The 22818-nt window shown below is 40.4% G+C and overlaps 1 protein-coding gene across 6 annotated transcripts in view; it reads left to right on the top strand.

Moving 5' to 3' along the window:
* The window catches only part of Znf521 (zinc finger protein 521), a 299735-nt gene that overhangs the window by 258299 nt on the left and 18618 nt on the right, over positions 1–22818 (top strand). For all 6 annotated transcript variants that reach the window (XR_003851828.1, XM_008847632.3, XM_008847631.3 and 3 more), the window contains 2 exons: positions 11351–11482; positions 13946–14061. Coding sequence is in view for 5 of the 6 variants with exons in the window: in XM_008847632.3 (XP_008845854.1) it covers positions 11351–11482; positions 13946–14061 (248 nt within the window). In the remaining variant the exon portion in view is untranslated. Of the gene's footprint in view, positions 1–11350; positions 11483–13945; positions 14062–22818 lie in introns of those variants that run through there.

Here is a 22818-nt window from a genome sequence, read left to right as displayed (position 1 = left end):
ATTTCTCTGAATAAAGGTTTGATGGACCGGTGTAGTCATGGATTCATAACGCCTGATCTCCTGCACTGGGTATATCTGTAGCACTTTCCTCTTGTGGGCGTGCTGGGTAGCATCCCTCATTTCAATGAGCTTATCATTAGGCAAGTCCTTACTTTCCCTGTCTCAGGACCCCTTCTAAAGCTCCAGTATTTAGCCAAGTAGATAAGTTGATTCTGTTCTTTCTCCAACACTTTCCTAGTTTACTGCTTTGCTAACAGTTTACATCTTTAACAAGCAAAATACCCAAGTACTGGAGCCAACAATACAGTTCTGTGAAGTATTTATCAGACTATTTCTTAGTAAATGGATAATGCCAGAGAGTGGTCAGCCAACTCTCTTGTGCCTTTATAATCACATTTGCCATATCTCATTTCTGATTTCTGTGAACATTGGGAGTGTTACTTGTTTTTGGAAGGATGTTAATCGCCTTAGAGAAGTTTTATGTCAGCCTCCATCTCTGAAGCATAAAAGCCTCATCCAGAAACATAGCCTGCAAATAGATACTGCCATAGATTCCCACACTGTACACCGATTTTTCTTTTAAGTTTGTGATTGCAGTATTTTCCTTTGCTAATATATTTTGACATCTTCTCATTGTAACCTGCTGTTCTCTTTAATTGCTTATTGTTATTAATTATATAGTGGTAACAGAGTTGGCTGCTTGAGCCACTTGGCTGTAAAGAAATTCATTCATCATTATTGCTGTTGGAGCTCCAGAAGATTGCCAACATTCTACCCAGAGATGAATGTTGTACAGCTCATGTCCAGGAAGGTTTTGAACATGGGTCAAGTCTTTCTGCCCATTCTGTCCGCTGCTTTGATGCTGCTCATCTGTGCTGGGACACCTTTCTTTGTCTCACCTTGGTCTCATTTCAGTGTTTGAGTTCCTGCCCTTCAGTGAAGTGGTTGTGTTCTCACATTCACGGCCCGTCTGAATAACCACCTTTCTTCTCTCCCTGTATTCCTAGCCACATGCTTTCCCTCTCACAACATTCCCATCTTCACACCTTCATAACATGCACATCTCATTCTAAATTGTTGATGCTGGTTGGATATTATTTTAAGGCCCATCTTTCTGGGAGAATGATCATTAGACCCTTAAAATAACTGGGACATTTTCCCTTCTCACACAATAAATAATCGGATGTGTTTAGACTCCTGGGCATATGGAAAGATTGGCTGAGTGAGTGTGGTATATATACCAGTCTGAGGCAGTGGGCTCGGACACTTCCTGCTACTTCCTGATGGCTGCAGTGTCCCAAAATCTGGACATGATTTAGAACACACAACCTCACAGCTGCCTCTGCCATGGAGCAGCCAGACCAGAGAGGCCCTTGGCCTTCTGGCAGCATGGCATTAAATTCACACTAGTTAAGCCAACTTAAATTAAGCCTCCTTGAACCTTCCTAAATAAAACTAGTGGCCTTAATTACAATCAGGCAATTTAAAGGTTATGGAGCTCTAACTAGTACCGCAGTATATCACGTTAATAATGCACAGGCAAATTTCTCTGAGGGGTGGCATCGTTTGATTAGGAGAATTTGAGTTTCACTGAACATTTCCAATAAACTGTTTTTAGAAACCTTACTGCGTTTATGATATCATTACCTTCTTTTATTCTTCAAGGTCAAGTTTCTAAGGTCACACCAGTAGAACAATAAAATTGCCAACTCATTTGCAAACACCATGCAGGATTGTATTTTTCTCATTTTGCTACTTAATGGTTTTCCTAATATCACCAATAAATGGGAAGGAACAAAGTAAAGTCCCTTGGGGATCAGAAAAGCATGATCTGCCTTCAGCCCCACCTGTCACCCCTGACATGACTTGTGGTTTGGGGTATATCTGGATTCTAAACACCAGTAGAAGAAAAGATGTAAGTAACCACAATAAGTAACCAATCAGATAGTTTCTTACAAAGCTTTAAAAGTGCTCAACTAAGGGCTGGAGAGATTGGTTCCCAGCACCTACATGGTGTTTTACAAACCACTATAACTCCAGTTTCAGAGGATCCGATGCCCTCTTCTGACCTCTGTGGGCACAGGCATGCACGTATATACATATGTAGGCAAGTACATATACATATATGTAGGCAAAACACTCATACACATAAAATAAAAATAAGTAGATCTTTGGGGCCAGAGAGATGGCTCGGCAGTGAAGTGTACGTACTGATCTTCCAGAGGACTGAAGTTTGATTCCCTGCACTCATGTGGGATACTTCACTATGCCGGTAATTCCAGCTTCAGGGTATCAAACAACTCTGAGCTCTGCAGGTACTAGCGATTGTGTGTGCGTGCTACACACACACACACACAATTAAAAATGAAATAAATCTTTTTTTAATACCCAGCTAGCATCCTCTTCTTAAACCCACAGACGTCCAGGGCAATACTTGTCGAAGCTGTTGAAATTCGCTCCTTCGCTTTTGTTTGTCTGATTTGTATTTCCTTTTCTCTCTCTTTTTAAATCATCAGCAGTAGCAGGCCATGCTTTCTAGCAAAGATAAACAGCTTCTCAGTGTTTGGAGACATTCTCCAGATAGCTAGTGGCTTTATGCCAAGCAGCAGATTTTCTTAAGAGAAGGAGCAAAAGAAAAGGCCCTGACCCTTGCCATAAACTCAACACAGCAACACAGAAACATGCCTGATGAGTCTGTGTGCTTCATGGTTCTTGGTGGCCCACCCAGTGTGGACTAATGCTGACTGCTCTACTCGCTCTCAGTTCTCCAAGACTGGCTCCCCACAGATTTAACATTAAGGCAGGTTATATTTAGTTTATGCCGCATGAACTATCCTTGATTTCACCAATTCGCATTTGTTTTGTTTCGTTTTTGTTTCTTTTGGTGTAGTACTTAAAGGTAAATGTACCTGTACTTCTGTCAGTGCCAGCAATTCAGAACGTGAGGGCATTAATAGTGTCAAACAGGAGACACTGTAAGCTAAGAGTGCGATAGAAGTACGGAGACCTGAACTCCATTGCCAGAAAATTGTTTTTATAGAAGCCAGGCATGGTAGCACACACCCTTTTAATCTCAGTGCTGGCAAGACAGAGACAGGTAGATCCCCAGGGCCTCTGACCAGCCAGCCTAGCCTATTCAGCAAGCTCCAAGTTAATAAGAGACCCTGTAGATGGCATTCCTAAGGAACTGAGGGTTGACTGCTATCCTCCAAATCATTCATAAGAACATGCACATCCACCCAACACACATGCCTATGCACAGAGGAACACACATGCACATACACAAACACACAGCAAAACAAAAAGATAGAAAACCTGTCTGTAGATCATGGAGAATGATGACAGGCTTCTCTATGATTGAGACAAATTGAGACCTTGTTATATGGGAGCCATGTACTGTTCTAGGCCATGGATCATTGAACCAAATGCATAGCCTTTGCTCCCCTGAAACTTATACTATGACATGAATTGGTGAATCTTCCCAACATAATACCTGGTGCTACCCTGCTTTGAAGATGTCCAGGGCTGCCACTCAGTTCTATCATGAGCCTGGAAGATAAAGTGTACTTTTGAATTGGGAAGACACCATTTCAAATCACACTAGGCACAGAATGTACTGCAAAATGAAAGTCGGGGTTTTGAACTTGCCTTTGTGTGCTTACAAACTCTCTCTTAATAGAGGTCAGGAAGCACTCAAGACAAGGTAAGGAGAAACTTTTTGCAAGAAAAGATGTCCTTCCCAGTATTCTTCTGAGTAGAAAGGAGGAAAACTGTGCAGGGAAACCGGGTCCTTTTCAGCATAGCACAGTAGTACAGACTCCAGCCAAAGCTTTGTAGCAAGAAGCTAAATTTTTGAGAGCAGTTTCTATGTAGATGCAGCAAGCACCTTTCGGACTTAACTGTTCTCCATCCTCACTCCCACCTTGACTTTTTGACACTAATAATATTTTTCTGTATGTGTGTGTAGACTAGGGTTGGGGGGATGGATGCACATGTGTGCTTCAGGGTGTAAAGAGGTCAGACCTCAACCTCAACCTCAGGTGTTGGTCTTTAGGAGCCATTCACCTTGTTCTTGAGACAGTCTCTCACTGGGACCTGAGGCTCACAGGCTAGACTAGCTGGCCAGTGAGCTCCAGGAATTCTCTTGTCTTCCACATCCCAGCACTGGGATTGTAAGTGCGTGCATGACTATGCCCAGATTTTGTTGTTGTTTTAAAGATTTGTTTTATTTTTAATTATGTGTATGCATGTGTATCTGTATGTGGGTATGTGCAGGTGAGTGCAGGTGCCTGTTGTTAAGAAGCATTGGATCCCCTGGAGCTGGTCCCAGTGGGTTCTGGGAACTGAACTCATGTCCTGCAAGAGCCATCTCTACAGGCCCAAGAGCAACTTTATTCAGGGTCTGGGAATCAAACTCAGGTACTCATGCTGAACAGTTAACATTTTGCCATCTGAGCGCCTAAGAAACATGTACTACTTTCTTCTCCGCTGAATTAAGAATGGTTTTGAGGGGAACTGAGGGCGCGCAGCAAGATTTGATGGGTGCCTTTTCAATAGCTTTGTTGTTGTTTAATCAAACCATTTAAAGGGAAAGTTTTGGTTTTGGTTTTGGTTTTGGTTTTTCCTTTCATTTCCTTAAATGTGTTTTTACTAAGACTTAAACAGTAAGGCCCACGTTTAGGTTCAGAAAGAGGAAAAGAAGTCACTGGAGGCACCAGGGCATTGGTCAGGTTTAAAAGTTACCTTAGTCTGTGTGCTTATCCCTGGTCTCCATTTGTGCCAAAATAGCGCTGCTGGGTCTTCATGGTTGGAGGAAAGCCACCTTTCTGGTGGGTTATTTGCTTTATGGTTTATTGTTTGAACAACATTCCAAGTTTTTTTTCTTCGCCATGAGAATATTCTAATAGGTACTTCACACAACCAGCCATAACAGCCAAGGCATTGGACGGTATTGCATCTCAGAGCATCTAAAACTCCCCCTGCCTGCCTCTCCCATCCCTACCCACCTGGACCTCCTGCTAGCTTCCAAGCTGCTGATGTTTATGGGGCTCTGGGCAGCCCCTGGGCTCTTTAAAATCTGCTGGGTACTATGCAGCCTACCCCAGCTGAATCATTTCCTGCTCCAGCCCTGCTGATAATGAGAGGTTCAAGGCAGGAAATAACAGTGTCAGTACCAGGGGCTTTGCTTATAAACTCCAAAAGCATGGCAACTTTTAGACCATTGGCCGATAATAATAATGTTAATAATCAGGAACTGAGGGACATGGAGACTGGCACCTTGTGGATCTTGTGGCTTTGGTGTAAAAGATGCATAGGGCGTGGCTTTCCTTGAGATACCTGTGGGTTAGGCTTGTGCTTGGAGGGTCCTTTTCTTTGTATTGTATATTTCCTGCTTCATTTCTCCTGCTTCTCTTTTAGAAGGCTTAGGAATCCTAACAATGACAGGCATCCCCATATTGCCAATGAGGAAACTCCCAGAAAGCACTGGTCAGCCTTCAGGCAACATTCATTTTCATGTTAAATTGTTCCATAGAATAAGGGCAAAACTTCATAACTGAACTATGTTCAGTACTCTCCAATTTTGCCTTACTTCAGGGGTTTAATGACTAATCTACTGGCAGACTTTGAAGCCTAAGTCATATTCTCCACTGCCAAATTAGCACCTCAGTGTGTTTACGTTACTGTTGTGAAATATGTGTGATATGTAACACAACAGATTATCATGGCCGGAGTGTTGCGGACCCAGAAAGAATGGGATGGCTGTGTGCATGGCAAATTGCTGTACAGGCTGCCTATTTTTCTACCCCTGGTTTCCAGAGTGCCAGCGTAGCCGAGGGCTGAGTTTGTCATGTATGCCTTTGCCTTTGTTGGTCCTCAGACCCCCGGCTTATAAATGTGTGCTTGGAAATTAACTCAGGGAAGAAGGGAAGCAAAGCAAAGAGTGGTGGGGGCAGAAGTGGGTGTTGGGAATTGGTTTAGGGCATAGTTTTCTTGGATTTAAAAAAATATATATGTAAGCATAGAGTGGTGCTCACATTTGAACTAGAAAAAAAAAATGACAACTGCAGGGCATCTGTTTCCTCTGCATGGATTCTGAGGGCAGAGTTCACTCCCTGTCAGATCAGAGCTTTTTAAGAATGACCCCTGCCACATGATGAGGTACACCCAGCCGGGAGGGGTGTATCTGTGGACTTTAGCCTATAGATTTATGCAGTGGAAGAGGCTGGAGGACCCTTCCAGCCAGTCTCCAGGGTAAATGAAAGAAGTTCTACTTATAAACCATTACAAATTGGTCCTCAGTAATGGCCCTGGTGTTGATCAGACTGTACAAGGGGGCCCCTAGTGACTCCTGAGATAAGAGCTGCATGTAGCTCAGCACTGAACATTTGCTTGTAGCTGCTCTAGGTTTTTGTTTTTTATCGAAGGAAAACATGGGACACACAGTCTGGAGGCTGCCGAAAGGGCTGCCGTTGTTTAAAGCTTGTGTTGAAATGTCAGTGCCTCGTGTTAAAGTTGAAATTGCCATGTTGGCGCTCATAACTTGAGCTGTACTTGAGCATCCAAACGGTCACAGTTGTTTCGTCTGTTGTCTGTCGTACACGCTGATTAAGAGTTCCGTAGGTTCCGACTTTAGATATTGGAGACAGAGAAATACCCACTCCCGTTTGAACTGGCTTTCATTTAGACAGGCAGAGTGTTTCACTGGAGCACAGAGTGAAGTTGTGCACAAATTATGTATGCAGACTTATTCGTTCGAAACATTTAATATCAGCAAATATTCACATGAGCATCGGACTCTCATGTAGATTTGATTCCTGTTTACATTTTTATTCATACTCACGTGAAAATTAACAAATGGAAATAATTGTTTTAGCTCTGGTTTCTATACATGTGCAATAATTTCTCAATTCCATGCAGAGAATCTTTGCCCTGCCTTGCAATAGGTAGCAGGACAGCAAGTCATTAGCCTTTACCATGTTCTCAGTAGTGAGAACTCCACTCTGACCTTGTGCTCGCATTGCTGAGCATCCACACACCTCCCTGCTTACAAGAGAGAGGGGGATGCCTTGTGTGTTCTGAAATGAATACTCTATCCTCTTCATCTGGCTGATTTGTACTCTGATGTTTTCTTCTCCCTTTCAGAGCATTGATTTCTGTTTCTGTGTGTGTTTGACAAGAATGCTTTCAGTTTTAATGTGCAACATTGGAATTTTTCTGTGTTCTGCCATATTGCTCATTTCCTGTCTACCTTTTAGCTATCGAAATTTCATTTTGTAATCAATCTTTACTAGAACCCAGAAAGGTTTTTTTTCTCTCTCTCTCTCTTTCCCTCCCTCCCTCCCTCCCTCCCTCCCTCTCCCCACAGAGTAACATGCAGAAGTAAATTGTGCTCCTTTTAGAAAGTCTGGAGAATACAGATAAGAGTAAAATAGGACAGAAAAATCTAGAAGTTTCATCCAAAGATCCCACCTATGATTCTTCATGAAAAAGAAAAAAATAGGCCTGTGCCAGCCCATTATAGCCTTAATGAAATATTGTAATGGTTATTAAGTCAATTGACTCTGAATCTCTTTTTAATAAATGAGTCAGACTGTATTATCCAATTACTGTCAGCTGCTACCTTTCCAGAGAGGAGAAACGGTTATTTTTGATTGAATTTTTAAGCTTTTTGGCACCTTTAAGAAGAAGCAGGGAGGAGGTAAAAGTGCAAGTTCTGGCGTCAAGGGCAGCATCCCATTTGAAATTGAAACTGGAGGTGTTGATAGTGTCACCTCATGAGCATCAGATTCTGAAAGGAACACCATTTTGCAAGGCACTGGGCTTTAACTCAGCCAGACCCCTTCATACCAAGAGTTTTTAGAAATTCTTTTCAAAATGAGGCGCTGCTGTTAACTATACAGGTAAATACAGAACTCTTGAGGGAAGAGTTGAACAAAGCCTCCAGTTGACACTGCCTTTTGAAATTCTTGTTACAAGTTTTATTAATGCTCAGTTGTTATTTGTGCCCCTCATCCTCAGTTAAAAAATACAAAAGGAACGATTTTGCCACAAATAAGAATACTTTGAGTCCTTAACATGGTTTGGATGTGACTGTTCCCTTATAGTCATTTTAAACACTTGCTTCTCTGTTGGTGGCTCTGATTGAGGAAGTCGTGGAAGCTTTAAGACATGGAGCCTTTCTGGAGGAAGTGGGTCACTGAGAAGGTGGGCCTTGGGGGGTTACAACTCCCCAGCTTCCAGCGGCAGCCTCTGTTTCCCGATCCTCCTGGATGTAGCAAGCTCTTGTAAGAAGATCCCCAGACAAGCTGGAACTCCACTCCGTAGCCATGTCTCCACCATGGTGGACTGTGTCTCCTTCCAACCATGAGCCAAAATAAACCCTCGTTCACCCATGTTGTTGCTGTCTGGTAGGTTGTCACTGGGACAAATAAGAAGAATGACTGACACAGTCCCGTCTCTCTGACTTTGTGAGGATGGGGAGAGAACAGAGGGGAGACATGGGAGGATGCTTGTTTTGTATGCAAACACATTGAGGTTTTGCTTTACTGTTGGTTGAATAACAATTAAGAAGTATTTTCCTCTCCCTCTCAAATAACTTGGAGATCCATTTATTGGAAAAGATCACACTGTTTAACCTACAAATAGAAGGCAAATTGAACTTGTAATGTTTTTTCAATATTATAATGTGCTTTAAAAGCTAAAAAAAACTCTGAAATGTTTGTTGTAATTGCTGTCATTGATGTCACTTAGTCACTCCACAAATAAAAGCTAGAGTCCATGAAAATAAGTCTGTGCTAATAACACAAAAATACTCATGACTGTGAGTCACCTTTTTGTGAATCATTTGATTGAATGTGGATTATTTAACATTTGGAAACATGACTTTTCTTTGGTACGAAGTAAAATAAAATGGATGAGGTATCTCCCTTACACTCATACAAGTGCCTCTTACTCATTTTTCTATTACTTTTACATACAACATGTTCATAGTCAAGAAGGAGAATGTCACATCAAAGAACATCTGACTTCCATAAATCTCTTTATGTACGTTGAACAGTTAATCATCGACCCCAAGGAAGGACCCCCACCAAGTCTGAATATATGATTTCACAGCTGTTAGGGGTCAGGACCTCGGACAGCTGTATCCCAGCTCACACCACAGGCTACACCTTGGTTCTCATGCAAAAATAATAATTTTATTACTTGCCATTTTACTTGTATATAATTATTGTAGTTATAGTGTGAAAATAAACAGATATATACTTTTTAAACGACATTAAAACTCTTAGGTAACTTCCTAGTATTAAAAATAAAGATATATAAGATTGAGGAATTATGGGAACATTTTCAGGTTGCAAGTCTTTCTGATTACCAATCCAATTCTCTATAACAAATAGACAAATAGTGTTTCTTTCTTCCTTCCTTCCTTTCTTTTTCTTTTTTTTTTTTTTTTTTTTTTTTGTCTTTTTTAGGGGATGGATTGAGAGAGGGTCTCTCTGTATCCCCAGCTGGTCTGGAACTCACTATGTAGACCAAAGACCAAGCTGGCCTAGCTCTCATAAAGATCTGCCTGCCTCTGCCTCCAGAGTGCTGAGATTAGAGGTAAGGATTAAAGGCGTGCACCCCCACATCTGATTCTTGTATTTCTTAATGTCTGAAATTTGGAAAAAATTTGGTGACTTTAGGATTCAAAAGAAAAGAACAGATTTTTTAAAAAACCAATTGATCTTATATAATCCCTAAAGCTTTTTGTATAACCCTTGTCATGTCAGTAGGCACAATTAAACTTCTTCTTACATAATTATAATCAAGGAATTTGCTGTGCCACCCAAACACAGAGAGAGTTTTTATCTCTTGTGAAATGTAGACGGTACTGGGTGGCTTAATTAGCTCTTTGCTTCTCTTTGTACAAATTCCAGCCCTCTGCTTCTGAAGACTCATACTTGTGTGAGAAGAAAGATTAGGAATACAAATAGAGTGATTTTGCTCCTGGTTAGCTAATAATAACTCCCTTTGTAATTGGGCCTTTGTATTGCCAATGATACCAACCAGTGAAGCATTTGCCTTTGAATGGAAGGAAAGGACTTTGGAGTTTAGACTACTTACTCTCACAGTGAGAATATGTCTTAACATTCCCTACGCCAGGATATCTGACACAGGTGCCTCTTGGGAACATTTCTAATTATTGCAAATAATATAAGGTAGGCATATGACATGACAATGTGGATTCAGGTTAAAGTGTAGCCTCTGCCCATGTCTCTCCCTCCCTAACAAGTCATTTTGGAACTAGCAGGTACCATAGCCTGACTATAAGATCGTGAACCCTGAGCCAAACTGTCTGGGTTTAAGTTCTAGCTCCTGTAGTTATTAGTCCTTCTGACTTGGAGCAGTTAGAAGCTCCCTTGGCCACATTTTTCTCATCTGTGAAGTGGGTGTAGTAATAGTGTTCATCATATGGTTGTTGTAAGATTAAATGGATCCATATTTGTAAACATGTAGAATAACAGTTTGGGAAGCACAGTAAACAATACAGAGTTGACCAGGCTGTTAACTTTAGTGAGAATAAGCTTATCTATCTATATTGTGAACTCTTAATGTGGCAGTGTTATCATCTGGTTGCTATTTAATGACCTAGAACTTGTCTAAAGGTAAGCCTGGGTCTCATGAAAGTACTTTGGAGAAAGACAGGCAGAGAGAGGCTTGGAGGCAAATTAAAACTGTCATACAGAGTTTAAGGGAGCAATGGCCTAGGGTTAAATATGATGGGTTAGGAATGCAAAGCAAAGAAAACATTGATAAGATGCTAAAAGCATTAATGTTTTAGAATTACCAGAGAATCTTGCAAATAGTAAAAGAAGTCTATATCAATAGGAATACCGCAGAAAACCTATAGTTAGGAGTAGAAGCTCGTAGAATATTCTAGATAAAGTTGAGAAGAAGCACTAAGAACAGGCCATTCCATTTTTCTGTAGGTTCTTTATTTCAGGCCTTTGGAAATACGGAGCCCATAAAAATCATGACCATTAAAATGTATACCTTGTTATTGATACACTAAAGGTTCAATATAAGGCTTTAGCCCTAAGGCAAAAATCTGACTTCTGAGTATCTTCTGGTTTTAAATTTCAGAAATGTTTCATATTGCTATAAACTCATAAATAATGTAAAGTAATCAGAAAGCACACCAACTACTACATACTTAGGTTGAGATCAGGTGCATTCAGAGTAGTATGTTTGTACAGGACTACATATTTACGTTGGGTGATAGATGGCAAGAGCTTGCAATCCGTTATCCTTAGTCATCAAAGGTGCAATGTTTTTCACATTTCCTGTCAATGCATTTCCTCAACAGATGAAGGACTAAACCATGAGTGCAAACTCTGCAGCCAGACCTTCGACTCCCCTGCCAAACTTCAGTGCCACCTGATAGAACACAGCTTCGAGGGGATGGGCGGCACCTTCAAGTGCCCTGTTTGCTTTACAGGTAAGACACCTCTGCCAGGAAAACTCACAGCCAGGGTTCTGGCCCCACTGTGCCTTTCCTACCAAAGCATACTTCCCACTGCTTGGCCTTTTACAGCGAGGGCTTCAGTTCAATTTGGGGGGAAGATGTTTGATTTCTGCTGATTAGCATTATTGATTGCAGCCTACTTTAAAGACTCAGATGAGCAGGAAGGTTAACTGTCAGGATGAACAAATGGCATTTCAAGTTCTCTCACAAGTTTGCACTTTTCCACTTGGAAAACAGCAGCCGCGTTGGATTCACTTTTCTTTCTCTCCATGTTAAAAGATTACTAAGGTCAAGGCTGTCTGTGCCAGGCTGCTTTTTAGTCAGAAGGCATTCAACTAAAATTGTGGTCCTGGTGGCCACACATTTAAACCTGGAGAATCTTCTAACATTCCTCATGAAAAATCAGAACAAATATATTATTGAAATACTCCTAGACTTCATTGAATTAGTAATCAAATTAAAGCAAACATTTGTTTGCTGTGAATTTAGATTATATAGTCAATAGAAATATATGATTTTAAGAAACCTTTATTAGATGTGTGTGATAGAATTTTGTACAGTAACCATCATTCATATATGTGTGTATGTGTATATATGTACATATGTATGTATGTGTGTGTATGTATGTATATATGTGTGTGTATATATATATATATATGAAACAGAAATTATCATTGGAAGCCCATGAGAGTTGAAATAGACTCACACATATTTCTGGGGCTGCCCCAACAAGGGCAAAGCTACTTTGAAAACTCCTTGGTGATTATTTTACATGTCTGGAACTCATGGACAAGCCACTCAAGGCTGTTTTCATTCCATTTGTCAGGAGGGAAAGAATATGTAGGTAGAGAGATGTAGATATCTTTCCCTTAAAATTGATTTCTTTGTTTGCAGAGCAAAATCCCAGGCATTGATTATTTATTGTCACTGCATATGGCCTATAGATTTCTGTTCTGTAATGAAATAGAAAAAAAGGGTCATGCATACCCATTCATAGCTCATGCAAGTAGCTCCCTAAATGTGTTGACAGTTGTACCTTCAAAACGGGCCTTGATTCAATCATCCATGGGTACGTTTTCTTCCTTTTAGAATTAATTCCATTTTTTATCCTTCCAAAAAATTGTTTTCAGTCTTTGGTTACGTTCTCACCATGAGTACATATCTTAAGATATAAAGAGCCAAGAGTTCGGTTCTTTATCTAAGCTCATAATAAGTCTTCATAAATAAAGACTGGGTCAAAGGTCTCCTCACAATTAAGTCTTGTAATAAAATAGCTCTTTCATGTTATAGCCAGAGCCTCATAAAACATATGTAGGTATATGGAGATGAATTGCAAACCTGTATAAAAACTTGATTTCTTTTTTGTTGAATTAGGTAAGGAAACAGAACGAAACCATGAACAGCCGGGGTTTTCTGTATAGACAAACGTGAATTGTTTTCTTGTATCTTGAAATCATTTAGAAATAACACTTAGGGAAAATAAAACCTTCCAATATAAAGCATGTTAGGCGGGAAAGGAAACCTGAGCAGAATTTTTTTTTTTAAGTAATGAGAAATGTGATTAAAATGCATGGCTCACAAGAACAATACTGTAATATTTTAGGTTGGGTGGCAATTAGAATAATTTTAATGATCAGAGTGGAGTCAAAGTCAAATGCCAACATCTTTAATAAATCCTTTCCCTGCCTATACAGATTAATATTGTAGATGCAAACTTTTTTAGGTCACAGTGCACCAGGCATCCATCAGAAGTCAGCTCTGCCAACCCAAACACCGCCTCTGGCATATACAATTTAATTATTAATAGTATGTCTCCTAGGTAAACTGTTACACAGTCTTAGGGCCTTGTTTTGTAGTCATTAAAATTGAACATGTTTATATTATTGAAACCCTTGCATTCAGTGTGTAGGCCGAGTTGATCTTAAAGCATCCAAAGAGAATTTACCTGCCGTTCCATTGCACATTTATAGGCAGTGCCCCAGAGTAGCTGAGGGATATAATTTTTAGCATTAACACATTTAAATAGAGAAATGTTTGCTAGCTATAACTTTAGGCAAATACAATAAACAGGGTTTGGGCAGCCATGATTTCTTAACCTGTGGGTTGCAGAGAAATAGGAGTCATTTCTTACAAGATGGAGCTGTGCATTTGAAAATTTTCAGCTTTCTTTTCAAAGATTTATAGGGAGCAGGGCCTCCATAAACTGTTACTTTGGAGCTGTTTGGGTTGAATTAGGTGCTGAGTAGAGTGCATCTTAACAAAAGCCAGAGACCCAACCAGGAGCAAATGTGACTCCTCCGCTCTCCCCAGGTGTCCAGCAGGCAGTCGTGCCCAGGAGGTGTGCCATTTAGCTTGTTGTCTTTTCATGGCAAGTCACTGGCCCAGGGCGTTTCGAAAACACAGTAATCCATGCTCCCCATTCTTTTATCATTGCAGTGTTTGTTCAAGCAAACAAGTTGCAGCAGCATATATTCTCTGCCCACGGACAAGAAGACAAGATCTATGACTGCACGCAATGTCCACAGAAGTTTTTCTTCCAAACAGAGCTGCAGGTAATAGCTTCATGAGGAAGGCTGGGATTGAACCCACTGCTACTCTTACAGGCAACCTGGGCATTTTAAAGATGGATTCACAGTATCACTCACCCTGGGCCACCATGATGCTCTGTGCATTTAGGGGCAAAGGGAAAATTAGAGACCAGATTAATAGACACCAAAGTAATTTTGCCTCTGGCTGCTGTCAATCATAAAAAGAACTAGAACAGACCTATAATTGGACCTTCTGACCCAGCATGAGATATGTAGGGGTCAGGTTTATTGGACTGTGGGATCATTCACCTTGCTTGTCACGGCTCATTCACCCAAGTCCTGTTTTATTCATGCTTTTTTCCCACTGGGATCCATGCTGGATGGATAGCCAGTTATTGTTATCCAGAGGTGTGAACACTGAAAGGGAAAGAGGAAGAGTGGGAAAAGATACACTCAGCAGTAGAATGCTTGCTAACAGGCATGAGGCCCCAGGTTTAATCCCCAGCGTCACAGAAAAGGAGACAAAGACAGAGACTGATTCAAAGAACATGGGGACACGTGTCAGTGATTCCAGGATCACAAATTCAAGGCCCATCTCCGATAATAGGAAGTTTGAGACAGAGACTGTCTCAAGAATACCAAAAGAGAGGGAGAAACGAAGAGAGGGAGGGAGGGAGGGAGGGAACTGGGTTCTAGTCCACAATATCATGTATAAAAGGAAAATAACTCTCATTCTTATTCCATCTTAATATGAATAAGAAATGAAATATTTTCATAAGTAACAAACTTGGAGCTAAACCTGAAAGCATTTTGTTATTATGAGCATTATTAACAGTCTTATTTGGCCTGAAATGGGGGTGGGGTAATTTTTTGCAGAGCACCAAGACCAAGCAAAACAATCCTACCCTGGTTTCCTGCCTGCAACCCCTAGGGTGCCTTTATACCTGGTGAAGCCAGGGAAGTTGTATATCAGAATCGGGACTTTACTGTGCATTTTCTCAGGTATTACTCTAAACGAATAAGTTAGATGAAATTTAAGAGATAAGTAAACCCACTGAATTGTCATCATCTGTCAGTGCATGAAAATTGAAGGTTGTTTCATCTTTTTATTGCTCCTAAACACTCAATCCCATTATTTTGCCAATTAAATATAGAAAATAGTCCAGTTGAACTGTTATTGTTTTTATCTTACTAAAACAACCTTGCATTTCTGCTGAAAAAAATACTGTTCTTACTGCAATAGATGTCATTTGCAATAGACTCACTTGAGACTTCGTTTTATGAATCTGAAAAAGATCTGATCAGTGTACTTAGTGATACTGTTGATTAGCATGTAAATTTTGAAACAGAGTGAAGTAACAGTTTAACATTAAAGTTGTAGGGACTGATGCCCAACCAATACTCTTGGGTGGTAGTTACAGCAGACTTATTTCTGTGCTCTATTGAAAGATTCCATACTTTACCGTCTTTCATTGAAAGTGCTCAATTTTTAGATGCAGTGATCTGTAACCCAGTGCAGATCAGACAAAATTAAACACATCCTTCAAGACTTGAGGTTTCTTTTAGGTTTTCATGAAGCATACAGTCTTTACTCTCCTGCAGTTAACCAATGGTTCTCTAACTCTCTCATCCTGGGAAGCTATTGCAAACTCAAATATTATTCAAAGGACCTTTGGTTTGTGTGGGTTACCATCTACTGCTATTTTCCGTAGTAATCCATTACTTTCCATAACTCCAAAATTAAGCAGTGTGTTAAACACAAGGAAAACAGGCACATCCTGTTAGCTACCTGTCAAAGGATGATGCCATCACACCTCCTTGTAGCCTCTTAAGGAAATCTTTACACAAACAGCGTCAAACATTATTATGAAACAATTTTGACCTTCAAGACCCCCTACCCATGTCTAAGAGACCACACACATCCCTGGGCCATACTTTGGGAGCCACTGATACAGAGATTTTAGCATAGAACGCACAGCTCTTTCTGAATCTTCATGGCCTTGTGAAGTCAATCTTCTCTCAAGACATTTCTGACTCATTCATTCAAATTGGGATCTGAGCCAGAACGGGCTTTCCTCTGTAATCCAGAGCTGTGGAGCACATATATTTGGTCTTGACATGAATACTGTGCTATAGTGTGTGTACCATTTGTCAGATAAGAACAGTGCTTATGGTTAGTACAGGATAACTGTTGCAAATCTGAGATGAAATATTGACTTTATATTCAATATTTCAGAAAGCTGTAATCCCCAGTCATGGGACTATCTGAAGGTCTATTTTCTCAAATGCTCAACAGTGGCTCTAGTTTCAACAATATTGAGAGAAAAATGGATCAAAAGTTTACTTTTTCTACTTTTGACAGTGACTTCATTTTTACATTTTAAGCTTAGACGTTTGTGCTCCTGTGTGTATTCTTTCAGTGCCCAAATTACCTTAAAGAAGAGAATTGGTATGATTTTAAAATGTTTAATTTCCTGTGTAGAAATGGGAATGGTAAGATACAAAATATGTGATGTAATTATTTTCATAGTTATGATTTAGGGAAAATTGAACAAAAATTAAGGTGACAGCAGAAAACACTATCTGTAATCCAAATAATAACAGAATAGAAAAATGCAGCCAATTTATCAACCCACTCTAATCATACCTTGATAATGTAAAATAAATGTACATTTTAAGCCACTTGAACTCATCTACTTTTTAAATGTCAACAAAGTTCATAAAGGACTTTGCACAGGAACCCTTGAAATTAAATCTCCAAGAATTAAAATCCTATTAGAGATCTTACAGTATTTTAGAGATCTATTTGCCTCTTACATCAGGGTAAGAATAATAGGGTAAATTTAGAAGACACATTCTAGGATTGCCCAGTAACACTGCTATGGAATTCTATGACCATAACAAGTTGCATTGCTTTTGTAGACAGAGTGATTTCTTTGTTGGATAGAAAATCTACCTACATGTATGTATTTATATATACATATACTTTATGTATGTGAAGTGGATGGATAGATGATTAGCAGAAAGAAAAAGACAATGTTACATACCACCATAATTGTATCTGTAAGTAAATATATATGTATATATGTGTATATATATGTATATATATATATAGTTGGTAACTACTAATATATATGGTGGTGCATATTTTCATTTACATTTACCTACAAATCCAGATTTAGATAATTCCTTCTTCTACACTGCCCATCTTTAGGAGATCCAGCACATAGGCCTCATGTTACTCTTTTTAGTCAGGCAAGATGAACCCTCTGATTCTATGGAACACACCACATAGGACACAGGGACACACATTATTTGCTACTGGGGCAGCAATGATCTTCGTTCAACTCTGTCATCTTGCTAACCTAAAGTTCTAAATTCCAATCTAGTCATTAGATATATAATGCTCTGTTCTTAGATACATCTTTTCATTTTCTTGGAGCCAACCCATCTGCCCACACATACACACTTTTGCAAGAAAATCCAATGTATTAGAAAGGCCTGTGGCAGGAGGGGGAAATACTTTGGAATAAGATCCTATTTATTTGAACAAAATGAACATTTTATTATTTGAAAATAAATAAACATATTTAGGCATTCACACATTTTTTTCTAATCTTCGGTTTTTTTAAGCAGAGCTAGTGGGGCTAGAGAGATGGTTCAGTGGTTAATAGGGCTTGCTGCTTACAGAGGACCTTAGTTGGTTTCCCAGCACCCATGTTGGACAGCTCAAAACTGCTGTTATTCTAACTCCAGAGGCTCAGACACCCTCTCGTCTTGTTTGCAAGCACTCGAATACACATGTACACATACAGATATATACACAAGCACACGTAAATAAAATTAATAAAATCTTTAAAGCAGAACTTGGGAAAGTTGCTTTAAGAGAGGATGGTGTAGTCCAAGAATAATACCCTTCAACGCATATTTGTATCAGAAGTGGTATAGACAGGCATAAGCAAATGCTCATTTTAGAATCTTTTGAATGAGGCCTCTTTCTTCTAGCACAGGAATTGCTACTTAATTGATGGCTCTGGAAAACCTGCAGTGGGATAGCAGTGGTAGAATCATTCTGTTCCACCATGTCTTCTTTGAAAGTTGAGTTTGTGTTAGGGATTTAAGAGGTGTAGAGGGGATTCCTGCAGTGGAGTCAAAGAAATTGGCCTCCCTGAATCTTAGGCTTGAAGAAGCTAGTGTTTCAATTCCTTTTGCATCAAAGATTGTTTTCCTGCTTCGCCCTTCTCTTCATTAGATCAGGAACGCAGTATTTTCCACATTGAAAATGCAACAGTCATTTGGCATTGGGAAGGGGGGTGTAATAAGACTTTCAGATGTCACTGTGGTTAAATATGTCATTACCTCTATAGTCATTCGATTTTCCCCCTCAAATTGCTTTTCCCGCGCATCACCTGATTTTGATGCATATTTTTCACACCACAGTTTAACTGGTGCTTGAGTTTTATGGTCACATTTATGAAAGAAAATGAATTACTATATATGACATGGGGCATGCAGGATAACAACACAGCATTGAAATGTGGCTCACGGGGTCCCCTGCTAACTAACCTACTAGCCCTAAGCTAGTTTCTTAGTAATAGTGCTGCAAATTTGTGCCTCAAAATATTGGGGCAGTTAGGAATCCTTGTCCATAGTCAAAATCATAAGGGCTCTAGTACCAGTGACTTTATTAGGTAAAATGTATATTTCCTTAAAAATCGTGAAAACAGAATCCCATCTTCTTAAAAGTACCATGATGCCAGTCATTCTATGAAATACCAAAAGCAATTAAAATATATTTACAATCCAAAGAAGATATAGATGAATCATTCTTGTATGAGATAAAATATAATCTATTGTTGCCAAAATTCCAACAGAAGGTATTGTTAAACTGTCTAGCTGGGAGGTACCCAGATTGTTGTTGCTGATAACAAGTTCTCATTTGAATATCACTTCTCTGGGCATCTTCCATTTCTAGTACTGATCTACAAAAGCAAAATCAAGATTCACCACTGGAAATAAAATCTTTGTCCTAGAGATCAGAAACTTCCTCAGTTATCTTAGTTTGCTGGAATACTTTTTAAAATAATCATACTTCAATATAGTTTCGTATTAATTAATGTCTAAGTAAAATAATTCTTATTTTTAGGTATTTTGTCTTTTTTCATATGCCCCCACATCTCGAATTCTGCTTTGTTTGGTTTTTTCAGCATCTAACTTTACAAATAAATATGTCTACTTCCAGAAATTTGATTTCAAAACAGTGTACCAACTCCCTTCAATTAAGGAGGCGTGGCCAAGGCAGTACGTTTTGTGTTTCCTCTCACAAGACTAGGTGGGAATTGGGTGTGGTTTAGAAAAACTTTATTCCTTTTAATTCTGTTTCCTTCCTGAAATTTCCAGCCTGAAATCCCCTTGTGAACAGGTAGAGTGGCACTACTTGGAACACATTTAAAAAGAATACCTGTAAAGCCGTTTTGCCCCTCAGACCCATCTTCTCACAACTTTCCTGTATAGTTTTCACAGAACTTAGTTTTTGCATTATCCCCACTCAAACTATAAAAATCACAACCCACCCTGCCTCTCCTTCTCTTACAGACCCTTCCTTTGAGGCCCCCAGATGGAAACTTTGGCCCTTTACTGTGTGTATATTCTAGGCTGTGTCCCTGGATGCAGGAGTCCTTTAAATATGCTGTGTCTCCACACAGCTCCTGGTCAGCCCTTAAACACAACAGGAAGACGCCAAGATCTGCAAGAGCATAAGTCGTGTCAAATGAGTGCAGGGTCCTGGAACTGGTCCATTATATACATCGCCTCATTGCTTTGCTTGTGAGCCTGTGGGGCTTTGGAAGCAAATTGGTGCTACAGCAACTTGCACTTAATTTGCTCAGTGGTTAAATTGATCTATCTCTTTTATTTGATCGGATCTCCAGGAACCGAATCATTTGCATTGATTTATTGATTGGTGCTGTGTTTTCACCATTAGTTTTGATCACTTTCAGCTGTTAATATTGGATAATTCAATCAGGATTGATTGGCCTTTCTAGTGAAGGCAGAAAGGTAATCAGGTCAGACACAAAAATGGGGCATAGGTAAGCTAACCTTGGTTTGACTGTTAGTCTCATTCTCTCTCTCTCTCTCTCTCTCTCTCTCTCTCTCTCTCTCAAGAAAGCTGGGTTTTCTGGAGCAAAGGGGAAAGTTTGAAATTCTGTCGCGCACAAGAGTGCATACAAAGATGAGAACTGGTCCATTATATACATCGCCTCATTGCTTTGCTTGTGAGCCTGTGGGGCTTTGGAAGCAAATTGGTGCTACAGCAACTTGCACTTAATTTGCTCAGTGGTTAAATTGATCTATCTCTTTTATTTGATCGGATCTCCAGGAACCGAATCATTTGCATTGATTTATTGATTGGTGCTGTGTTTTCACCATTAGTTTTGATCACTTTCAGCTGTTAATATTGGATAATTCAATCAGGATTGATTGGCCTTTCTAGTGAAGGCAGAAAGGTAATCAGGTCAGACACAAAAATGGGGCATAGGTAAGCTAACCTTGGTTTGACTGTTAGTCTCATTCTCTCTCTCTCTCTCTCTCTCTCTTAAGAAAGCTGGGTTTTCTGGAGCAAAGGGGAAAGTTTGCAATTCTGTAGCGTTCACAAGTACATCCAAAGATGAGGTCCTTTGATTTTGCTTTCCAATAAAGTTGCATCTAGAAATTAAGCAAGCATACAAAAAGATAAGTGTGATTGTCACAGCGAACTCATTTGGACTAAATGACTAAATGCATTTTCAATTACCCATTTTGTACCAGTAAACATCTAATCTGTGTGTACATGCTTGAAGGCACAACCTGGGCTCACCTATTTCTAAATTTGGCCCTCACTGCTTCACCATGTGTCCTGATAGTCAGTTTCAAGAACCAAGTGGTTAATATGACCAAAATAAAGGCAACAGAGGTAAGTGCAGTAAGTGGAAACCACTTTATTTGCATTGGAATAGTTTCTACTGCATCCCAGCTCCGTTTTAAAAAACTCTCCATCCATTAATTTCTTGAGGTTCATATCAATGGCTGCTACGCTATTAAAAAATGGAGCGTCACCTCTTCGTCCGAGGACCAGCTCCCTCTTCCAAGAGCCGTGTTGTAAGCAAGTTCCCGTTGCATTATTTTTGTGTCTGGCCCAGAGTTGACGACAGATGGCCATCTCCAAACTGCCATCAGTGCGACTTTATGGAGCATCCAGCTAGGGTGTACCAATGAGCACTGTGGCCAGTTCTGCAGACCCTCTCTCCCCACCCCCAGGAAGTGCTCATCACCTCTGCCACATTCTGCCTTGGCTGGGCTTTGCTGGCCCTGTAGTCAGTCCTCTGTGTCGCCAAGAGAGCCTGCTGTCACAGCCAGGGAAGATCTGCCTCCATTCCGAACGAGACACCGCAGGCACAGTTGGGCTCCAAACACGGAGCTCTGCCTGGACGCCTTTGTACTCTGATCCTTTGGACATATCCGGAAACCCAAATTTCTAGAACATTCAGCAATCCAGACAGGCTGCTAGAATTCCCGCATGTGTTTCTATTTTAGATGTTTGCTCTACACGTGGGTCGATTTCCTCACATTAGCAGAAACAAAGTGCCAAGAATAGACCCTTTGTGTTTACAAACTTTCATCTAGCTGTTGGAGAACACCACTTCCAGATCCACCAGTCATGACAATTAGGGAAAGAGAGATGGTAATCATGGATTCTAACTATCCACCCCCTAAATGAAGTGAATTCGGTTCAGTCCAGCATCTTCTAGCTCCCTCCACTCTGCAATGAGCTGTTTCTGAGCATTTGGAGAAAGACTGATAGGCTGCCCTTGATCGGGTTTGCTAAGGGAAGGCAGCTTCAGAGCCAAACGTGTGTTTTAAGATGAATTCACATTTGTATCCTTTATTGTTATATTTGCAGCGAATCTACTGCTCGAAACAGGCTCTGCCCTGCAGCTATGAAGGAGTGAGTTCCCCTTATTGGAGGGAGAGCAGTGTTCTGTAAAAGCCTGAGACGAGTCGGGGCGGGGGAGATGAATGGTGCTTAAAAGCACTGCTTGCCGTGCTGTCATTTAGAACAGCAACTTCGAGGCTCTAAACGAGAGTGAAAGGCAGGAAAAAGCAGCCCTTTTTAAAAAAAAGAAAAAGCGGTAAAATTTCAAACTGCCTAAAATAACAGGTCTCCTCCATTGATTACTTCATCGAATGAGTACAGGAGGCACTTAGAGGGCAGGAACTGCTCCTGTATAAGAAGGGAAGTTTCCAAAAGTGAGGTTTCTTTTCTGCCTCTTGGGGCGGGGGGCTGTCGGCCTCTTTCTTTCAAGGCCCCCTCCAGCGGGACAACGCCTCAGCTGGGCTGGTAGGAGCAGGTGGTCTTTTCCTCAAAACCTGATGGGAGGGAGCATCAGAGGTTTCCTGCTTAACATCACCAAAACTTAATTTTATAACTGACCCACACCGCTGGACACATCTGCTAAATTCCTGTGCCTTCCAAACCAATAAAAGGCGACTGTGATACCATTAAATATCAGCAGTATGCTGGGTGATGCTTTGAGTTTATAAGGGTGAAAGGTCGCTGTGCAGGAAAATGGAGCAGTATATTTGCTGTGAGACGGGCACCAAGACCTCACTCCTGTATTCAGTTATAATTCATGACAGTACTGGTGGGAAGCCCTTTTCCCTCTGTGGAGTTAATGCATCTCCATTGAAGCCTGCTGAGAGCACCCTGAGCCCCCCCTCCCACCATCTGTGCACTCACTCCTG

Source organism: Nannospalax galili, unplaced genomic scaffold (assembly GCF_000622305.1).
Source record: "Nannospalax galili isolate Female #2095 unplaced genomic scaffold, S.galili_v1.0 scaffold162, whole genome shotgun sequence".
NCBI lineage: Eukaryota > Metazoa > Chordata > Mammalia > Rodentia > Spalacidae > Nannospalax > Nannospalax galili.
Note: the sequence above shows the minus strand (reverse complement) of the source record. Positions and strands in the feature narration are given on the sequence as shown.